Source organism: Anabas testudineus, chromosome 21, assembly GCF_900324465.2.
Source record: "Anabas testudineus chromosome 21, fAnaTes1.2, whole genome shotgun sequence".
Lineage (NCBI taxonomy): Eukaryota > Metazoa > Chordata > Actinopteri > Anabantiformes > Anabantidae > Anabas > Anabas testudineus.
In genome coordinates, this window is record NC_046629.1 from 11,265,066 (window position 1) to 11,288,560 (window position 23,495).

At 40.0% G+C, this 23,495-nt stretch overlaps 1 protein-coding gene across 1 annotated transcript; it reads right to left on the reverse strand.

Moving 5' to 3' along the window:
* Positions 1–279: 279 nt before the first annotated feature.
* glra2 (glycine receptor, alpha 2) lies at positions 280–10,639 on the reverse strand. The gene is made up of 9 exons (XM_026376614.1): positions 10,488–10,639; positions 9,825–9,946; positions 7,686–7,753; positions 5,910–6,133; positions 4,617–4,699; positions 4,388–4,525; positions 4,075–4,289; positions 2,572–2,721; positions 280–1,911 (listed from the first exon to the last, which is right to left on the reverse strand). Exons 1-9 carry the CDS (start codon positions 10,571–10,573, stop codon positions 1,630–1,632), a joined length of 1,368 nt encoding a protein of 455 aa, XP_026232399.1. The 5' UTR covers positions 10,574–10,639; the 3' UTR covers positions 280–1,629.
* Between the last annotated feature and the right edge of the window lie 12,856 nt (positions 10,640–23,495).

Consider the following 23,495-nt stretch of genomic DNA (forward strand, 5'->3'; position numbering starts at 1 on the left):
ATGGTCCTCATGCCCCCCCACACCTCCCTGGTGTGCACTTTATGAGGAGCAGAGACTATTGTTAGGTTTGATCTGTGACTGGGCACAAAAAGCATTTTCATATGTTTGGGCCTTGATTGGCGTCTATCTCTTAGATTTGTATATGAAAATAATGTATTGTGTATGTGCCGTGGAAATAAAGTAAACGCAGCGCACAGCAAATCACTGATTGATTTTATTGATGTACAGGCCAGTAAATAACCTTTTTCAGGAATAGCATTCATGAAAAGAGTTCTTCACCACACTGTCAGATGTGCAAGTACCATTAGCTGCTCTGTACCAAGATCCGTCCTTCACTGTTCAGTCCATCTACAAACATCTGTCACCATCTAGCAACAAACACATCAAGTGAAGGAAAACTAGCCACAGTGGAAGTTGAAGAAGTATACAGAAATCTATTTTTTTATAAACATACCTGTCCTCCACCACAATAAATATTTTATTAGACTAATTCTACAAAAACATATACTCTTAAACCATATCTAACATAACTGAGCCTTTATGTGCAATCTAAATTAATTCATGTGCATATGGCCATACTGTATATGAGGTCATTAATTGGTGGAGTAATTTAATGCATGTTCACAGTTTGTAGACTTGTTCAAAAATCCTATTATAATTTATGATTTTAACCTGCGAAATATACGGCAGTTAATTTTAGAAATTTCTTTAGAATGAAAGGAAGAACGAATGACTTTCACACAGTCTCAACTAATTTACATTAACTTTAGGTGACATCAACTGTTCATGAATATGATTTATAACACACTTAGAGGCAAAAAGGAGCAAGAGAAAGAAATACCTTTGGATCTCTGGCCACAGGTAGAAAAGCTCAAACTGTGCATTGAGCTCTGATATAACACAAAAGGAGAAGATTCTTGAAAAAAATAAAGTAGCATAGAGCTTCATCTCAGCAATGCTTGGATATCTAAGGCCTCAGGTATTCCACAAAAATGCAGTATCCAATTTCCGATTCCAGATTTTCATCTGCTTTGTTCACGCTCGCTCCTGAGACGTGTGCTGCTGCTTGATGTTTAAAAGACGCATCTGTGTGTGTGTGTGTGCTTACTCTCTGTATATCTTTAGACGTTTGGTGCTATATACTGTATAAACAGGAGGAAGTGCCATGACAAATAGTACACTATAAAACAGTCAGAAACATCCTTGATAAGAAATACCCCTTTTTTTTTACATCACAAAAAGTCTAAGCTACTTACAATTACAAATCCATGGAATGTTTCTTTGTTCCTTGGTTGCGCGCATGCCGAGGCAGAACTGATTAAAAAGATTTTGGTCCATCTTTTCCCGGTTGTTACTAAGCCTTGAGTTAAAACTGTTTTCCATATTTGTCAGGAAATATTATGCAGCAGTACTATGACAAAAAAAGCATCATCAAAAACTCTTAATTCATCAGAACATTAGCATTACTGTATGACGTAAAATGCAATGTTACACATTATCCCTGAAAGTTCACCTCTATCATCACCATGGTACCCGTCAATGCACAGTCTCTGACTCGTTTTGCTGTACCTCCCTCATTTCTCAGGCTGAGAAATGAACAAAAAAAGTAATTTGGCTACGGCAAAGTCTTTATTTTTTGTGGATGTCCTCATGTCTGATAATCTTGTAAGTAACCCAGTAAAAGATGTTGAAGATGAGGAAGGCCAGAGGAAAGGCCGCCCTAGAGATTGTGTCTATCCTCTTGGCTCTGTCCACAAACTTCTTCCTCATGGCGTCTATGTCTTTTGGGAGTGGTGGTTGAGGATTCGGAGCTGGAGTGGCGTTCTTAATGGCTGAGCCATCCTTTGTTGGCAGACACTGACTCATGTTGTAGCCAACAAAATTAAAGCGGCTTTCACGCATCTCATCATCCTGAAGAAAAAGAAAAAAACAAACAACTTATTATAACAGAATTAACTTAGTTAACTTAGATTAATTGTCCACACTTCAACATACAGACAGGAGGGAATCAAACCACTTGCCCTGATACAGATGTGACATGCATACACTGCCTTGCAAAGGTTTTGCTCTCTCCCAGTCCTATATCTCCCTCCATCCTCCTCTCTCTCTTTATCACCCGACTTATAGCCACCTTGTGGGCAGTCTCCCTGCTGCTGTAGTACAGTGAATTATATATAAACACTAGTGATGAGATGTTACACTTTTCAAAAAAGAATCCCCAAAATAACGTGATGCGCTTCAAGTGACTGTTTAAAGGCAATTCTTTATTCAGGTAAACAATAAAATGTTAGTCTACTACATAGCTGCCACGGCGATGCTGGTTTCCATGTTATTATTTTATTGCTTGTTGTGTAATTTACCAAGTTGATTTGACTTAATTCACTAAATAGGTGAAATTTTTCACCTGTTCTTTGCAATAAAGGAACATTCAGGAGAAAACATCAAAGCTACAATACTGGACATCCAGTTTTTCAGACTGAACAGTAGACACCGTTACCCCTAAAGCCCCACAGCTTGTGCAGCCAAATGGTTTGATAACCCAACAATTGTGCAAGGACTTTAAAAGCCTACCTTATGACTCCTCCTTTGTCTTCGCCTCAGGCGAAGGAACTCTTTCTGTTGCCTGGAGACAAAATTAACCCCGGCATATTCTAGTAATGCAGCAAACACAAAGAGCAGACACACAGCCATCCAGATGTCAATGGCCTTCACGTAGGAGACCTGAGAGAAAAAACAGATCCCCTTAGTTAAACATTCAAAGCTGACAGTATTCAGTGAGTTCTAATACATCATGATGTGCTGTGACTTGTATATGCGTCCTGATCCGTTCTATCTGGAAGATATTTGTGTTTTTCTCCTTTTCTTCTCTTATATGACAGTTAACTGTGATTTTTAAATGACTGTAATTAGAGGAAGTGTATCAAAGCTTCTAGCTATATCAGCCATTAGCTATCTACGCACTGTAAGGACTCAAACAATGGGAAACAATGGCTACATTGATTATCCACAAAAAGAGCACTCTAGTATTAGTTTGCTCATTTACTACTTGTTTTGATCAGTTTCTTTTGAGGAGGATAAACATGAAATCATTGGCTGCTGATCAGTGAGACCTCCAGTCTTGTCAGCTGATTTACATGTGGAGAAAACAACTCAGCTTAAAAAAAACAACATCAACAGGTATTGTTTTTTTCATTCTATTTAAAATCAAGGCATCCAAAGGCTTCACTTTAAATATTTATCAGTACGTGTGACTCTGCCTGGACTTTGCATTGATTGGAACTAGGCTTTACTGCTGTAAAGCAAAAGTTGAATCCTGTCAATTGTATTAAATCAGGTTAGAAAGCTACCCAGACATACTTTTATTATCTGCAAAAAAATAGTTTTTTCTATTGTCTGATGTGTTATAGTGGAGGACACAACTTTCACACATATGTGAGTGAGATAAATTGAGTCTCTTGCTAAGTATTTCAACCTGTCTGTATTTAAGAATACTTTTATTCATTAGATCTCTTCAGAACTAAGACAAATGTTGTTGTGTTGTCATTGTACTTCCCATATGTTATGAATATGTCCACGTCTAAAGCAACTGCAAAATATTGCTGCTTGGTTTAATTAGAGAAAGCACCCCATAATACATATTTACCTCCTAGACTGGTTACTTTTACAAGAGCATCACATAATAATAAAAGCTGAAATTGTGTGTTGTATTCAAAATAGAAAATCCATCAACTATATAAATATATATATGAAATATAGTAGAACTCTATCGGCTGTAATAAACATGGTTTCCACACATGTAATATATGATCATATGAATGAGTTATACTGTAAATTGTACATAATGGGTATGAATTCCATAAAGTTTGACCTTTAATGCTGCAGTTACTGTATGTAGTAGTTGTTAAATAATACCCTTTTTAATTATATACTGTATACTGAAGTCTTACAGTATTGTGTACTTTAAGGACTAAGACATGAACCTTTGATGTTAGCACAATATATTAGACCAGACTAGGGTCCTAGTGGGTGGTGGAGTCGTACTGGAGTTCATTAAGAGGGGTTTCTAATGTTTACCTTTGGAAGAGAAGCTCTGGAGCCAGAGCTTTGGGTGGTCATGGTAAGCACAGTGGTGATACCCAGTGCCACTCTGGCAGGAGCAGCATCCATATTGATCCAAAAAGACACCCACGACAGGATAACGATGAGGAGAGAGGGAATGTACATCTGAATCAGGTAGTAGCCCATCTGGCGCTCAAGGTGGAATTTAACTTCAATGCAGGTGAATTTACCTGTTAAGAGTAAGAAACATAAACACGATTCAGCCACCACAGCAGGGCAAATGTAAGCGTTTGCTGTATGAATAGAAACAATGCTGGTGTCCTCTGACCAGTGTTGTAGTGTTTGGTGCAGTATCCCAGCTCCTTCTCTTCCCTCATAATGAACTGCGGCAGGGTGAGTCCATCCGACACCTGCACTGCACCGTTCTCCAGCCACTCAAAGATCAAATCATTCATGGTGTAGCCAACTAGAGAGACAGAAAATAAGACGAATCCAAGTTTACACGTACAGTGGTTCAGAAAGTGCAGCGACAACGCGGAGACAAAGTTCAGTCTTACAACTTTCCAGCTGCATCGTACACGTTTGGACATCCATGGGAAAGTTCTTCAGATCCATGGGGCAGGAGAGTATGAGCGTCAACCTGCGATGTCAGACAAACACATATAGGATGATAGATTGAGGGGATTAAACCAGTGAATAAGTGATATTTAATTCATTAAACCTTGAACTTATGAGTGGACACATGAGTTGAAACCAATTTGTTTAAAAAATCTGATCACGGTTGGTACACTTCTGGCAATCTCTCTTCTGTGTGATAGCCCCTGACACACCATGTAAGATTCCCTTCAGCAGGTTCCTATCACACTTTCATTACTGCAACTTATTGTCTCTTTGATGCGTTGCGGTCCACACTCTGCTCGCTCTGTCATTTTTCCCATGAATGGAGAGAGTAGCTAACCACTTTTCATCTCGGCCATTGACCCACTCTACCTCCACACCTGAGCACCACTCAACTCAGAGCTGCACCCTAAATGGACTCTAAATTGATCTGCTTTGTGTCGCATCATTGCAGAAAAAAGAAAAACCCTGAATATCACGTGTGACTGAAGCTGTATGAAATAAAGTGACACATATTTTCATATCTTGTAGTGAGTTTTGCTCAACATTTGAGCTGATAGGCCTCTGAACTGTCACGTATCCAGAGTGGGTTGCGTGTTTCAGTCTTCCACAATGTTTTCATGTATTTAAAAATATCCTGAGCTCAGGGACCAACATGTACAAAGATATGTATATATATATATACTTTTTCATCACTTTTAGTTTTATATTCGTTTTTGATTCTCCACAATGCCTATGAGATTAGCTTGCCCTCTTGCAGTCAGTGTTCCTAATTAAAAATCTGCATTGCACATGGGGATGTACTGTAGTTCAGTGAATTCTGCCATTTCAAAGGATTGATCAAAATGAGATACAATCCATTTAAAACTTTTGCTTTACACTGAAGGTCTTTGATGTTTGAGAGCAAATGTAAAAAAGCAATAAGTGAGCATGTCCTGGGGAGATCCATAAATCAGCGCTTTTGCTTCTCTGCAGTATCTTTAACCAAGCACAGATCTGTACCTCCACTACAGTACCACATTGCCAATCTAGATATGCAACTAACAATTATTTTCATTGTAGACTATTCTACTGATTAACCACTTCCAGACCAAGTGGTTACTCGCTTGGTGGGAAATGCAAACCACTAGTTTGCAAAAGCCAAGGTGACATCTTTAAATGCTCTGATTACTGTGCACACTTTCATTATAATCAAATTTAAAAGGACATTAATGCCACGTGCAGCATTTCACCTGATGCTGTAGAGGACAGTGCCATCCTTGAAGATCCTCAGCAGCTTGTTGTCTGTGGTGACATCGTGGAAGTTGGCTCCTTTCTCGTTGGCAAAGAAAAGGTCAGGCTTCCAAATGGAGTCCAGCATGGAAGGGTCGAGGTCGAGGGAGGAATCTGGATATTTACTATACGCCAGCCGAGGGTCATTCCACTTCTGCCGCAGGAAGATGTTCACTCTGTAATCCTGCAGAGAGGACAAGCAGCTTTGCATATTTTGCAGTGCAGAGGTTGCGGTTCTGAGAATGCATGCTGGTAACAGAGGGTTTTTAATAATAATTAATATCTCCTCTTTTTAATAAAGTAAATATCTGGTAAACATACCAGATAATGGTTCACCTAATACACAAAACATGAATCTCTAATGATTGTTAAAATAATAAATTAACAGAGCAAATGTGTTCATTGTGTATTTTCAATACTTTAACTCCACTACATTTGAGATTAAGATTACTTAAAGATATTATGGAAAAGTTTGACTATTTTGACCAAGTACAACGAGCTGTTAAAAAGCTGTTGATCTTTACACATGTGTGCATGCTGTATATGATGTAACAGTCTAGTCACAGTGATACTTCACTTTGAGTTCAAATAGGGATTTGAGTACTGTACTTTTCCCACCACTGACTTTATTTACATGTGTTCACATTTACTCAAATGTTGTGATCATACAAGACATTTTCAAAAACAGCAACATGACAAATAATAAAATGGGGGATGAGCAACTAAAATGAATGTTTTCAGCTAGGTATCTGCACTTTATAATTTGAATTTCATACATGTGTTCACATGACCAGTTTGACGATTATCTATTTCTAATCTTGCATTTAAAAAGCAACGCCCTTGTGATCACTTCAAATCAATAGTGATGATGTAAGAGCCATTACAGAGGCTAGATGATGCCTTCGTAAGATGCAGTAACTGATGGGGGAAAGTCTGACTGTGCAGTTAGGGGTAAAGTAAGTGTCACAAAGCTTGGTTGCTCAGGGTAATTGATATGTCATGATGATGAGAAGCCCTTATGTTGTTTGACATTTCATCAGCATATTGGCGGCTCCAAATATTTGCATGCGTGTCTAAAACCATGTAATTCCCTGGCACTATAATGAGCACCAGATCTAAATAGTTATTATCACTCATTATGAATCATTTCATCACGATGAGTTTCTATGCAGCCTTGCGGGTTTTTTATTTTTACCACTGCAGGATACACTTCACACGCTGTATTGTAGCTCAGCCTAGTTGAGAGGATCAGCCACCGTCAATGATTACTGGCTGCGCTTTAAAAAGCATATTTGTTGTTGTGTGGAATATTAAGCAGTACTTCTTCCAGTACTACCGCCAATAGACTTCTACATGGCAATAAACAAGGGCTTCATGGATAGGAAGCATGGATATACACCCACTGGCAACTTTATCAAGTAGACCTGTACAATCTAAAGCAGTCTGACACAGCAGCTCTGCCACTATTTTTTACAGGGTTGCTGGAGTGCATTATGTTCAGGTAGGTGTTTCTCATTTAGAACAAAAACCGAGAATGTACAACTTTGTAAAAGTAGATTCATGGCAGAGCTGCTGTCTTGGTTTCCATTAGATTGTACAGATGTGTCTAGTGAAGTGGCCAGTGAGTGGATATTAAAAGAAGTACATCACGTCGGGTAAAAACAGGATGATTCAGTCTGAACTCCAGAGCAGATATCGGGGCTTTAGAACAAGTCCAATGTTAATGCTCAACTCACCATCGTGGTTTCTGCTATAGAACCAAAGCTGTTGATAAATATGTTGCAGGTAACATTAACTGGTGGACCTGCAGGTTGGGGGATAGATAACACATTGGCACATTGTACAGAGCAAAAATCAGCCAAAATGCCAGAGGAACTCACCATAGTTGTCTCTGTGACAGAGCCAAAACTGTTGATAAAAATATTGCATGTAACGTTTACAGGAGGACCTGTGAAATGGAATGACAATGACATGACAGGAAAAAGCCTTAAGCCACATATCAGCAAGGACAACTGGGTTTGGGGCGGTCAAGATGTTTCATCAGGAAATGTGGGCCTGTTGGCTTTCAAGCTGCTGTTTGACTGCGTGTGTCAACATGCATCACAACCAGCAAGCAGCATATTTCTTTTTTATTATTTTATGGGAAATGTTTGGAGTGGATGGTGACATGTTGCATGCTCCGTCGAACCACAAGCAAAAAGATCACATGAAACATGAAATTGACCTACAGTATGTTTGCCTTTAAAGACCAAAATGTTCTGCTCAAGAATAAGATGCACGTTAAGATGCAGTTTTATTCAAACTATTAATAGTAATGAGCGATGACAGTTTGCAGTTATGATTGTGTAATGATGTCGGTGATACTTTGTGTTTAACAGATATTCATACAAATGCATGCACACTTACAAACAACAGTGTGGACCATTCCTTGACTGGAAAGGCACTAATTTGCAACAAGTATGCACCATAGATATGTCATATCTTCAATATGTTATGTTCAATATTTGATACTTTATCTGACATTTTAGAGAAAGTAATCTAGAGATTAATTAGTAATGAAACTCCTAGTCAGTTGCAGCACAGCATGATCTAATGAGTGGTGTCATTTTTACTCCAGATTCTCCTAAACTAAAACCTTTTTGCAGGGTTTGGCAGGTTATGCCATTTAATGTCACAGCAGATTTCTTCTCTATACGATGAGTAAAGTAGTAAGCCCTTCCCAGTGCCCTTTCCCTGTGCTTTCTTCATTAATATTGCATGGCACTTGGTATTAATATTTGCCTCAGTTTGTCATCAGGTGGCTACATTTAACAGCAGAGGCAGAAAAATAACACAGTGCTTCCTCAACAACAAATTCAGGAATAAAATCTAGGTCAGGCTTCAGAAACCCAGTTCAACGTGCTCCTCAAAGTACGTCGAGCGGGTTCGCGAAATAAATAATCTGTTTACATCACAGGGGTTTTGTGCAAAAGTGTTTGTTTTCCAGCTATAGGGCTGTAAATTGTGTATGAGCCGGGGAGCTTCAACTACCCTAAAACAGAGGGAATATAAATCTAACCAGCAGTGTTCAAATACGACTTTATGCCTCTTAATCCATGTGTGCTCATCCTCTCTTTAATAGCTGGAAACAGTTGTTCACACTTTATCCCTCCACTGAAAATGCCAGCCAGTGTTAAACTGGCTGTACGTTTCATCTCAGGTCCATTTCAGCAGTCTTGTCAATGCTTTCTCTTTCTCCCAGACATGAAGGAAAAATGTGGACCCTGGGTGTTGAATTGTGCTGTACGCGGTCCCTGTGCTACACTCTCTGGTCACTTCAACTACTGGGATCCCCAGTCTTCATCAAATCCCAGCCCACATGACCCAGTCTGGAATGAGCCTCAGCCCCAGTGGGCTGGCCTCTCCTCCATACTCAGCTCCATTCCAGTGACAGATGCTGTGTCTATCTCCAGCATCACAGCAGCTACAACAGAAGAACTCGGTAGCCTGCAGCCTTGCCATGGGGGCACCATCCATCACTTGGCCTGTCATGGTGGCTTTCCTTTCTGCTGCAAGTACCAATCTGAGACTGTGTCTGTAAAATGCCCACCCCCTTTTTTTTCCTCTTAATTTTTAATTAAGGAGATATGAATTCCCTCTAACAACAATTTACCAAATGAAAACAAACATGCAGTGTTGTGATTTGTATGTCTTTCTTTCCATTTTCATTTTAACTTACTTTTATTTACTGATCCCCGAGGGGGAAATTGTTGTTGACTTATAAAAGGTGGTGGTTGCATGTTTTTTTTTTTTTTTTTTTTGGGGGGGGGGGGGTGGGGGTGCTCATTGTGAAGTGTGTGATGATTTCCACAAAACAAAGGTGATGAGAAACAAACCTTTAAAATTCGGTCTTATTCGTGCATCATACCCGGACGTGCGACCCATAAGTGAGTCGAGAAAGTCTGATGGAGACATGTTGGAGGAGGATCTGGAATCGTGCTCCTTGGCATCCACGACTCTGTAACACGCACGTTGACAAAAATACACTTGGTCAGACGTCAGGGCTCTTAACCAGGCGTTCAACCTTATCTTTCGTTTAGCAGCTGCCTGGCGGTGATGGCAAACTGGAAAATGCGTTAAAGCGCGTAACGTATCAGGGAATCAATGTATGTGATTTCAACGTGGTAAGCATGTCCAGCAATATCACCCATCATCATCAGAGAGCGCGCTGGAAGTCATAAGATTGCAGGATTTTTCCTATAACGCCACATGAGAAATAGTAGAAATTAAGATAAATAGAGTATAGTGCGTAACTATGACTAATAAACCATTGTACTACAATTAAACCCCCCATAGGGATATTGTGTATTTAAGCATAATTTAGCAATTAAATATTTTTAATAAACACATTTCAAACAGTCAAACAACAAAAAGTAGCTTCTTTAGTCAATCGATCAAACACTTGAATAAATTGTGTCATTCCCCAAACTTTAAAAAAGCATGAACACTTTCTTTAAAACGTTTAAAATGAGATGTATTTAGTAAATGAATCGCCTTACCTAAAGTTGCTCGCCTCCATGAAATATGTAAATAAAGCTACCAAAGCCCTAATGAAGGAGCGATTCATTCCCGGTGGTTTCCCCATGTGCTCACTTTTCTATTTCTTCCATATGTTTACATTGGTCAAACACATAATCCAAATAGGGGCACCGTTTTCTTTCTGACCAAGTCGTGGGCGTTTTGGTGTCGTTGTGTCACACGCAAATGCAGGAGACATTCCTCAACGCAGCGACGGATCATAGTTTAGTTTCACGAAACTCTGACTCCCATTGACAGATTTCTCGACGCGAAGGTGCGAAGAAGCATCAGTCCTGTGCTGAGACGTCGAGGAGGAGAAACTCCAAAAAAACGCGTCGGCGCCGGAAGCTTTGTGCGGTGGCTCCGATCTAGAAGCTCGCCTTGCGAAGACCAACCCGTCGGCCTGTGTTGTTACTTATGAGGGGAGATCTTTTCGCAGGTGGAGGGCCGTCCTCTGTTGAGGAATGGGAGTGGAACGCCTTTTTTTTCTCATTTCAGCACTTGGACAGCTCCCGGTCGCGTTACGCGCAAGCGCAAGGCTTAAAAAGTGGTGGACGTGAGTGGTTTTTTAAATAAGTCCAACAAACGGGAGAGCTAATCAACAGAAACACGGTGAAACGGTGTCTTCAATGTTTTTGCGCAGCTAAAAGTGTTTGTTTACACGTTAAAGCGTTTGTGTCAAGAGATCAGCTTGATTTGGAAACTCCAAATGAACGCAGCCACCCGTCAAGTGACTTTGGGGAAAACAAATTCCCATGCTGTAATTAAGGAAGTTATATTGCTAACATGTTAAGTATTGTGTTAACATCTAATATGGCACCTGAACGCCTCATAAGATGCAATTATAATTAATCGAGTGCTGCAATTCAGATGAAATCAGTAGTAAACAGGCGGGTAGTGATTGATTGGTTTGCTCTGACGTCAGAGTTAGCTGTATCTTTACCCAATATGCTTTTCTGTTCCCATCATTGTCAGTTTAGAGCAACCGCCATCCTCCCAGAGATATGAAAAGTGTAAACAAAGGATGCACCAGCCAGAGGCCGCTGGGAGAGTATTTGGTACCCTGGTTGCCCTGGAAACAGATTTCCGAGGCACATCATTGGAAATGCTGAAAGGTTGGCCTCCCAGAGCGAGACGGAAGAGAGCTGACTGACAGACAGTGACACAGACAGAGACAGCAGGAAATATACTACACGCCGGCTGTAGCCCAAGGGTGGAGGAGCTGAGGTTCAGTAGGCCACCACCCTGGTAATTATTATCCAATATAAATGCATACAAGCACTTGGTATTGATACAGAAGCTGGATGTTAACCTGGCCCTGTGAGGATGTGAGTGGGTTGCAAGGCTTCGTGGACCACAGGCATGAATGAGTCATTGCACATGAACACGCAGACATGTGCTGTGGAGGAAACAGCTAAACTTAGTGAGAAAAAGGAGTATTTTACTCGCATCAAGCCAACCACAGGCGTCGTGTGGCGAGGCTCCCTTGCAGCACATCACATGCCTCAATGCTGTGACATGCTCGGGGCCATATTATACTTTACTCTGACACTTGGTTACTGACCGGTTTCCAGATCATCTCAGCCCGAGGACGAGTCATCGCGTTCTCCTCCTGCTTTAATGCTGAGATCCAAATTGCAAGTGTCACATTGGATCTCATAGTGGGGAATGTATGGCTTACTGTGGTCTGGGGATTTAACATCCGCGTGTCATCAAAGATCTTGTGCATGACATGTTCTACAGCATGTTCACCGGCATAAATACTGAATGTCCTGTATAAATTATTCACAAACAGGAATACGAACTGAGTTTTAATTAAATGGAAACATACAAACTTAGATTTATCTTGCACAGCAGAATCCAGATTAATTGTATGTGGATGACTCTAATGTTAGTGTGTTGGCTCCAGGTCAGAAATAACTCAGATCTAAATAATCTATAAAATCAGACATCATGTGAAGTCTTCCTAATGAATACACTTTCCAAATATCTGTGTCTCTTTCCCCTCTCTGCAGCAGCTGCAGTCGGCATGCCTGTGTAATGACAACCAACCAGGACTTGAATTGGCCATTAGTTTCCACAAGGAAAGACTTTGGGCCCGGTGGGTCACATAATTAAAGGAGAACAAGTCAAATCTGCGTGACATTAAAGGGAGAGAAAGATGTCGTGTGCCTCTATTTGTGTGAGAATAAAACAGAACAATCTTGGAGACAAGAAATGTCTGTCTCATTTATCTGGCAGTTTCCACACAGCCATTAAAAATTGCAGGTTCAAGACAGCCGAAGGCGTTATTTTAAAGCAGCCCACACACAACTGAGATTGGTCGCTACTGCGTGTTATTCTGTGGGGATTTAAGGGTTTTACATCATCTGGTTTATTGTGGTGTCTAAACGGATTTGCAGCACAATTTATAATTTTACAATGACACCAGGAGGTTTACTCTTTTAACATATCTATTCCAGTATTGCACCCATAAATAACACACGCATCCATTTAGCCTGCTTCAGTATTTGCATTTGTATTTTCAATGTGGTATTTTTACACAGATGCTTTTCAAAGAAGAATAAGCTTGAAGTGGTCTGGTTAGGCTGTTTTTCATTGATCTTCCTCAATAACCGAGGACTTGTGGAATGACTGGAGAGCTCACCTGGAAACAACAAGCAGGCTTTACCACCCTGATGCTCATGTGCACTGGACCGCAGACAGCTGAGAGCTGCAGACTGTCCAGTGCACCATCGATTCCTTGTATCTTTATCCCACTTAATGACTTTTTTCGCTCTATAATTCAACTCATGGAGCTGATCCTGGGCCTAGTAGGGATACAGAGAAGTAACTTGCGGCGGGAGCTATTTTGATGAGACAATGCGACGTGCTGGAGGAAGAATTCAAAGGAATTAATGAGTGGATTCCTGAAGAGAAGGAAGGATTTGAGAAGTCTCTAGTGCCACAACACCCAACACAATTATCATAAGCTCTCTGTCATGTAGCAATATTAAGCTATTTTGAGCCTCCTACGTGGCACACAGGAGAATGATAAACATGTTTCAATTAGACGCACATCTTAGCTGTGACGCAAACACACGGAGATATGTTTAAAATACTCCTCTTTAGATATAGTATAGCAGCTATAGAGTGATGTGAGCCGCAGGTGAATGAACAACCTAAACGCCCACCAGGATGGTGCTCCATAGGTCATTTTATCCCGGAGGAGGAAAGAGTAGCCATGGTGTTCACTAAGGCTCATCTGTCAATCACAGCATTCTTTCATCAGTGGGAGCGCCCTGACAGCCACAGAGCCTTTCTCCATCACTGAGCACTGAAAACCCACTGATCCCCAGTCTAGACCCCCACCCCACCCCACACACACATACGCGCTACAGTCACTCTGTGGCTGTGCACTCAGTCAACTGAATAGAAAAAAAAAATCACACCACGCTTCTACAGAAAGCATACATTATATTGAATATTAATGACTGTGTTCAGATTGTTGAGCAATTTCCCTCCAAGTGAAACCATCATGTTTTCATCCATATCTGCATGTCAGGATGCATCCCCCCCCCCCCGACTTCCAGTTTCAGTGCAGTCACCCAAACACATGCTGTTCCCTGGCCAATCTCTGCTTCCTGTTGACACTGGCTCACTATTTATCTATTTCTAGCTTGCAGGCTTGTCTCACAGAACGTTGTCACTGGAGTTGTGCAGCTGTCAAAGTGATGCAAGAGTAGATTGAATGAATACAATTTCAATTGCTTTGCTGGTTTACATCAGCCTTTTCTTTCAGTGGAGCTTAGATGTATGTTATGGGACCAATTACTCATTGAGGGGGTCACTGGTGGAGCAGCAGCGCGTTTTCCCTGGCTTTGTTGAGATATTTATGGGGAAAACTGAGCTCTCATATGCACAGGCTGGTGTTGAATATTAATGTACCGTATGTTGATATTCCACCTGACTGTGGTGGGAAAATTCCTGTGCCAGGGAAAACTGTCAAACGAAGCTGGCTGCAACAACTCACTAGCTCTGTCAGAGGAAACAGGAAATGTTATGATTGTTGTCATACAGTGGAGTGTCTGCTGATATATAGTTAAAGTCCCACTGTAAGAGTACAAGACATGATGTGCTTGCAAAAACAGGTCTTCATAAAAGTGATTAGCATGCAGCCTGTCAAATGGAAAAACACATTAAACGACTGACTGTCACACTCCAAATGAATCCAGCTGTATAGACGTGAGTAGCATTCTGTACCAGAGAGGGTTGTCTAGGTGGTTTTCAGTCCCGGTTGTATGTTTAAACTGCACCCACAGGTAAAACATTCTCAGCTTGAGAGCTGAGCTGCTGTGCGTTATCTTGAAGTAAAGGAATAGTAGTAGAAGCAAAGGATTGCTGGCTGCCGGCAGAAACTCTGTTCTTTATTATCAAACGCCAGCGTCTTCTTGACTGGACACTTGTCATGTCTCTTCTCCTGCCTGTCTTCCTGTAAACTGTCATAAAGTAATGCAGATATAGTACTTACATTTGAGATTTATGGGAAATGTAGGGAGCAGCTCTTGTTTCTGATGAATGGACTAGCTGTCTCTCAATGTCTGTCAGCCCTGCATACCACCACTTGTCCAGTGCACACTGACTGACATACCATATTCAAACCCTGTTGGCGAATTTGTAGTGTAATGTAATAATAATAATGTAAGTCTACACACAACACTATGTTTTTATGCGACATCCACTCATCACATCAGCATATTTTCGTCTCCTTCTTTATGCCTGTGCGCTACATGAAAAGATGGGAAGTACAGTGAAAAGCCTAGAGAATATCCACTGCTGTCACTAATGAAAGCTCACAATAAATACACATACATAAATACATTATAATGAACAGCTTTAATAATAACACTACACTAAATACTTAGTATACTAATTGATGTCATTATCAAGTAGCCTCCAAAGACACAAAAGAAATCTCGGCCATTAATATCATATACTTGTAGGAGGGAACAATCAGAAGTTCAATCAACAGGAGGCGTTCTGTGATACTGATCACAGTGAAATGACTAAACGAGATATCAGAGCTTTATTGCAACCCAACTTTCCCACCATGATCGCAAAATCCTACTTTAAACTTGATGAATACATAGTTATTTCCTTCAAGCTGATTGCCATGGAGACGGTGCTGTAACTGTCTCCTCCATCTGAGAGAGTTAATAATTGTCATCTTCAAAACATACAGAGCAAGAAGGATGATGATAATAACAATTAGATGCAACCTGATAGATAATGACTAGATAATTGTGGATGAAAGTGGTTTATTTATACAGTACGCGCTTTCTTTCATCTTTTGAAAAAGGAAATTAGCTTTAAATGTTCAATCACGTCCTTGAAGCGAAAGTAGTCATGAGGAATAATCAGTGGGATGAAATGAGGACAGTACTATCACTGCTAATCACACAAGAACTGTGCCAACACAAGCCCGTATTATTAGAAGAAGAGGGAAATAATACCATTAGTTAGCTCTTTTAATTCCACTATTTGGACTCTTTCTTGAGCCATAAGGTCAATATAATTGCCTGCATTTAAATTGTTAACATATTCAGCACTTGTCCAAAGCAGACAGCACGACTTATGAAGTTTGTTGGAATAAAAAAAACGTATAAAGGGGGAGTGATATTTTTAATTTTCACAAAGCTTCAACCTCAAAGCCAAAGAAATCTATATTTTATCACATCTTATTTTATATATATTATATATTATAGACACCCAATTAGTTTTAACACTACATAAAGGGCACATACAATCGTTTATATGTGTTCGCTTATATTTTCCTTGTTACAATGTCAATCATTGTCACTGACGGTGCCAGAGCAGCTTTCAGTACTCTGGCACCGTCATCACTTTGGAACCATTTTTAGAACACTGTGGGGCAGTAAACACAGTTTCCATGGAAACATCACCGAGACACACATTGATAAGCGGATTGGAGCAGCTGTATTTCTCTGATGACAAATGAAACCTCAAAAACTGAGAGGACTTCAGCTGGCGAACACAATTAAACGCTGCCAATATACCCAGGAAGAGGGATCCGCATAAGCAGAGGAATCTTTTTGATTTCTCATTATGAGGCAGATAACAAACGACTCTTATCTGGTTTTGCCAAAAGCACCCTCTGGCTCTGCCTCCCTGCTTCGCCTGCCAGCCAGTGTCTGAGAGAAGCTGCAAATGGGAAACAATTTCCAAATAGATTTTTACTTCACAAATGGATATATTGATCTGGTGCAGCTGTTCTCATCAAGCTGCAGAGAAACAATCAGGCACACTTTAATTTGGCATGAGTCAATATTCTTAAGTAGATGAAGAAGAAGACATAAAAAGGTCAGGCGTGTTTTAGAAATCCCAAAAATCACGTTATGAATGATTCTACAACAATATTAAATTATATCTCGAGTGCAATTAATTTGTTTTCTGGGTTTCACTTTGTTTGATGACGATGAATGAACATTGTTCTGTAGCAGGTGTTCACAACATGTTGCTTATTGATACTTCACTCAGATGTTTGACCCGTGCAAAGTTTTTATTTGATTTCAGTCAACTTGTGTCTGATAGATTCTAACAATATTAGCCTATTTATACCTGGATGTTACATTAAGGGGGGAAGGAGTAGCTCTTGAAACATTTTCTAATGCAACTTAACATTTTCCTTAATGTGAAAACCAGATGAGACACAGAATTATGATCCTTGGTATTTTAATTGCCCGGACGTGATCCGAAATGTAGATTCAGAGACATTTTTAAACCAGGAGTTTATATTTACATGGTGTCCCAAGTCTTCCAGGGTTATGGGCTGAGACTCAGCTGTTGAAAGGACACACACACACAGAGAACAACTTTATCACAGTGTAACTGATGGTGTCGTGAGAGATGCTTTGCCTGACAGCAGCACATCTCCCCTCTGTGGCTTTCGTGGTTCTAAAAGAGCTGCACAGAAAGTACAAGAGCACTGACCTAAAAAACAGACTTTTCCCCTCAAAGCTCTGAGAATATACAGTTTCATCAACAGCACATTGAGTTGTGAAATGAAAGACGTACCAGTGTTGGCATACCGGTTGAGGGAAAATATAGTGGTATAAATATAGTGATATAAAGACCAATGGTGCACAGGTCTAGCTTATTGACACAGTTTTTCCATATCACAGAACTCGTGCTGTCTGAGAAGCTTTGCCGAAACACACCTCAGAAGTGTACATTTCTCATTGTGTTGCTGTAGTTGAGAGCGGATCAATGTGGCTGAGGCTCAGTGATGAACTCGTTCTCCTCTAGTACTCGGATTGGTCTGTTTGCTAATGAAAAAGGGCCTCTAGAGACAATAATGACACTTTACTGGCCTCTGTCCGTGAGCAGAGTCTAGCCATGTACCTTTGTCTTTGTTTTGTGTGCTATGAATCTGAAATACACCAATATTTAATGATACACAGGTGGAAATATCCTGGAAAACCATTCTATACTACAAAAGAGGCAGGCCATTGGGGAGTATATGAAATAAAATGAGATAATTAACTCTTTTGAAAATCCCTGTTTCAAATTGTCTGGCTGAAGTTTAAAAAAAAAAAGCCTGAAATGGTCCAGTGTGCTGGAAGCTTAAATGAGCTTCAGTGAGTCTTTGGTAAAATAATTGAAAATGGTAATGAAAGCCTGCTATTACCAGATCAGCAAACGATAATCTGCCATTATGCGCAAAATAAAAGCCCAATTTCCCTTGACACAGAGGAGCTTCAGGCAAGAATGCATAGACAGCAACATAAACAGGGTGTTATAGAAAATTTAAGAGAATCTAGATCATGTAAGACACATGCTGGCTAATTAATTTATTGAATGTCTATGTCACAATAACATAAATGTGGTGCACCCCACTTCTCAACACACCATTCACCTCATTTGGTCTACACCAACTGTAACAGAACCAAGGGGAGACTGTAAATAAAGCCATTTGGCAAATAAGTAGAACAATATAAAGAGCTCACCATCTACAGAGTGTTATTGTGTGAATTATATTGCTAATGGCTTCTCTCAGAATAATGTCTTGTTTGTAGAAATAAGTTTAAAAAAAAAAGACACATTGAAACATCACCATTTAGAGGTGCTCAAACCTTTGAGTGAACAAAACATGAGAAAGACACATTTTCCTCTAATTAGTATTTGTATTGTGTTTGGGAAAGACACAGAAAAGGGAAATTATTTTCAAGGCTGGTGGAGAGTAATCAGCCTGCAAATGGGAGCCATGATGCATTACTTCAATATAAAACTTGAATGATGCCACTATTCAATTTGACATAATAGCCTTTGGGAATGAAAATTGTTTCAAAGATAACAGATGTCCACGGAACAAGTATTGAAGGTCATCCATAAACAAAAGTATTCAATGTATTGATTCGGTGACTATTTATGTACGCCGGTGCACAGGAAAAGCACATTGTTTTTCATTATTTATTTATCCATTATTCTGAATGGAGAAGGAGGCAGATTTTCCCAGTTTCAGAGGAGAATACAATGTGCAGCTGACAGAATGAATTATTACTTCAACAATTTGTAAAATGCATATATACACATCACATTCACATATCTGGGAACAAATCGTTACAATACGACTAAATATCTATAAAATAGATTTAAAAAAACTGAGATAAAATGTGTCAAGCTTTTCATAATCATAATTAATATTAAAAAATCTTATGGTTTTAAAGGGACAGAGATATAAACAGTGCACCCAAGACTACACGCTTTCATCCTAGACTCTGGAGAGTCAGCAGGAGAGCAGCTGCTTGGAGGTGATACCATTCAAATAACATGAGTCGCCTGTCATCCAAAGACTTGATAATTTCCCTCAGGTAAACTCAAGTGCGATTTCTTAAGCTGCCAAGTAACATAACAAAAAATGTCATTTTCAATACTTTCAAATTTTGTGACAGGAAGAAAAATCGCTTTGATGCCATTTGTGAAATTAAAATGTCAACTAATCTGCTGACATTACAGGCTGTGTGTGTCAGTTTTGTACGTGCAGCCATCTTCTCCAAAAGGACCAGCTAATGAGTTAATGAGACAGTTTGGTTTGAAGACGGGTGACTTCTGGCTGCACTGCGTTATGATGAAAAAAATGATGCAGTGTCTTTTATAAGTACAACATTACTGAACAAAACCCACAGTCAAGGACTTCTCAGTTGAAGATTGCAGTGTTCAAAAGTCAAACCACACACTGGTCACAAAACAAAGAACACAAGGACAGACAAAGAGGCTAATAACAAAATAGTAAAGGAAAAACTAAAATCCTGACTAAAACCTGCACTAAAACTAAAATGACCATATGCAGTACTCGAATACTGCAATATTCTGTATATATATAATGTAACTGAATCTTTACTGTATATTACACTACTATATGTCAACCTTCACACATCTTTGTGTGAATAATGTCAGATTATTTAGATTTTATGTTGTGCTGCCTTCTAAAAACTCTGTATAGATTAAGCTAAATCAAACATAGTATCTAAAAACAAATGCTATCTAAAAAAAAAAAAAAGCATGTTGCATTAGAATTACTGTTCCACTATGAGATCATTCATGTTAGAGTCCACTGGATGGCAGTATAGCACAGACCAGCTGTGTGGCCATCAGTACAGTGACTGCAACAATGAATGTAAAGATTTCTGTCCAACTATAATGTCAGGGAAACACAAACAACTTGTCTTGCCAGTAAACAAATAAAGGGAGGAATTCATCAGTGGTTTCACCCAGTGTTCAAGTAAAGTTTGCATGAGAGAGAGAATAACCAACTCTGAACCAGTGTCCATTTTAACTTCCTCAGTATTTGTTTGTGTTATACGTGCAGGAATCAAATGTTTCGTCTTCTGAGCGTTCAACACACACAGAGCCGATGGTGACGAATCCTCTGTGCAGTGGAGAGTTTCAGTGACCCAATTATCTCTGGAGCTTGAGTCACGAGGGTGTGCATGCTCTTTGTTTTTCCATTGCCTGAGTCAAGACTGTGTGGTGAGTCCTCGAAATGTAGCCTCTCCCAGCACTTTTCACTTTTAACACCTTCAGAAATCAAGAGCAGCAGATGCAGAACAATTTGTAGTGGTGTTACACCTCAGCTGGACTCAGGCTTCCCTCTCGACGTCCCTCCATAGATTTGGAGCATGTCTTTCCACAGGGCTCTGACTGTAACATTTCTTTTTGCACTTGGGCTTGAGGAGATGACTGGTCTGGATGTAACTCCCAGCTGTGCGTGGAGCTGTTTTGTGACTGCCCTCTGCCTGGGGCCTTGGGGGCAGTAAATTACATGAGCTCAGTGCTTCTCATCACTCCCCTTAACCTGCTGGAGTCGGTCACCATTGTTTTGACTCATGAGCGCTGGTGATGCTTCATGTTTGCGTAACCCCCAGCAGAGATGGAATTACATGAAACTCCTCCAAGATATGACATTTGTTTTGTTAAACTCCACGGAGAAATGACTAAATCAAGAGCCAGTTGTAAGCTTTTCTAAAGGCTGACAAATAACCAGTCAAATTGGGTATTAGTTTGTAAAAACACTGGATAAAAGTTTCCACCACAAACACAATTTGTCATCGAGTGGCACATGTTTTCACTGTAAGAAGGATTTGGTTTTACAGAGAAGTTGAATAGATTGAACTCTTTTAATGGTGGATAGTGGTAAACAACATATTTCCTCTGTATTTTCCCTGAGATGGCAACGAGACATTTTCCACTTCTTCTCAAATACTAATCCAGATGTTGTTTCCACTGTAAACCTGATATGTTGTTCACTTCTCTGCAAGGTCAAAGTCTCTGGAACAGTTTTCAAAGGGATTGGATTTTACATTTAAATTCAATATGCGTTGCAGTTATTTTTATTGTTCTTGTGCTAATGAGTTGTCTTCTTACACTGTGTATGACATCACACGTTTTTACATTATTCACTCTATTCTAAACCAATCATTAAAGCCATGTTCAGCATACAGTTTTCACACGACAGAGAAAATGTCCCACTGAAATAACATCTTCTGCACTCAGTTTTTTCTTATATGTACTTAATACCCGCAGACAGGTATAGGGGACATAGGCCGAATGCAGGATATATCCACAAAATGCAAATGTAGCCATGTGTATTGAGTTCCTGTAGATCTGTTTACCTTAACAATGAAGTAATCAATTAAATTATCTGTAGCACACACTCAGTACTGAACAGTCCATCTCCCAGGAAATTGTGCAATCTGTTTTTTGTTTTTTTTTTCTTCGTTATAAATATGAGCAAAGAACTTTTGCCATTCAGATTCTGTTCTGTACGAGCTGACACATTAAGGAATTTCCTGCAGGCCAGAATTGTCCAACCAAGTCATGTGACATTCAATCTGATGCCAACTTCAAACCTCTCATTTTAAGCCCCTTCACAGTGTCTGCCATTTTCTCACTGCTTCGTAACCATGGTGGCTGTTGTGTTTGGTGCAGCCCTTCAAGAGCTTTTCTTTATTCGTGATTAGACACTGCAGGATTACCTCAATTTGCCTCTGTCATCCTGCCTGTTTTACTGTTAAACTAGGGGACATTGCAGGTATAAATACGTTCAGCCTTTACTATGAGAAACACACAAACCAGCTGTAGATTACTATGTATGACAACTAAATATTCAGCTTAAGTAAATGAACACCCGAGGGAGGCGTGCAGGTTTTCTGCAGGGTTCATCTTAAATGAATAAAGTAAAACTTTGGTGTACTATACAAGTGGCATGACCATATGCATTGTATAATCCGATCAAAAGGCTTCATCTGATGTGTTTTGTTTTGCCATGGTGTAACCTAATAACAGCTGCTGTCCGCCAGCTGCTGTGCCTGCTGTGACTGCTGTTCCCATGCAGATCCTCTATTCACACACACATACACTTACATACAGTACATGAACAGTGACAGAAGGAAGCGCTGTGGCATTGTCAGCAGCCTACACGCAGATACAGATTTCTGATAATTAACTCAACACACTGCCCGTCGGTCAAATGTAGTTTGGCAGAGGACATTTGTTTCACTTGGAGTAATCACACTGATCAACTTCAACATTTAATTTTTTCATCTTGTGGTGGAATGGGGCCAGCATGGGATAAATGCAATGCTGGCTTTGATCACCTGGTGTCAGAACACACAGTGCATCATCTGTATAGCTGCAGACTGGTCAGAGTGCCGATGCTGCAAATAGTAAATGTAAGTGATCGAATATGCTCGATTAAGCATGCTTGCTATGTGGAGCACTCACAGATGTAGATGTGACAGCATCTTTTGCTGCAATTCTTCAACGTGAAACTACCGAAAAAGAAACTCTCACACTTTCACTACTTACGCAGCAAAGCAGTGACACAGAAAGTAATAAATGTGCACAGTGCATTAAAACTAAAAAGAACAGTTTAATGGGTAAAATGACGATGTATTATTGTACATCTGAAGTTGACCAGTTAAATATTTGCCTTTCGGAGGCTTTTGTGCTCTTCATATTGGGCAGATGCCCTGTTTGACCATGAAACAACCCATTGAGAATTGCCCACTTGGCCACCATTGAAAAGACTGGACTAGGGGGTGCTCAGACCTCCTTGGATACCGGATACCAGCACACTTGATTGATGGTGATTGGCATTGTTTCTGTAAAGGCCTCGTCTTTGTGTTATCTCAGGACAGAAGTAATGTTAAACATGAAAGAAATCTTTAAAGTCGGACAACTTTTCGCACCACTGTGAACAAGAGTGCCAACAAAACCTGGTAGTTTTGGATAAAGATACTATAAATCTGTAATTGAAAATCATCATCCTAGTCCTACTTCAGAACAGCAACAATTATTGTTCATTAACTTTCTATGTAGGTTCTTCTGAGTTAGCTGATCATTATATTTTCTGATGGTTCACAGAAGAAGCACAAACCGGTGCTGACTCTGCAGGGATACAGTGTTTTCTGACCTGTGGTGATACCTCC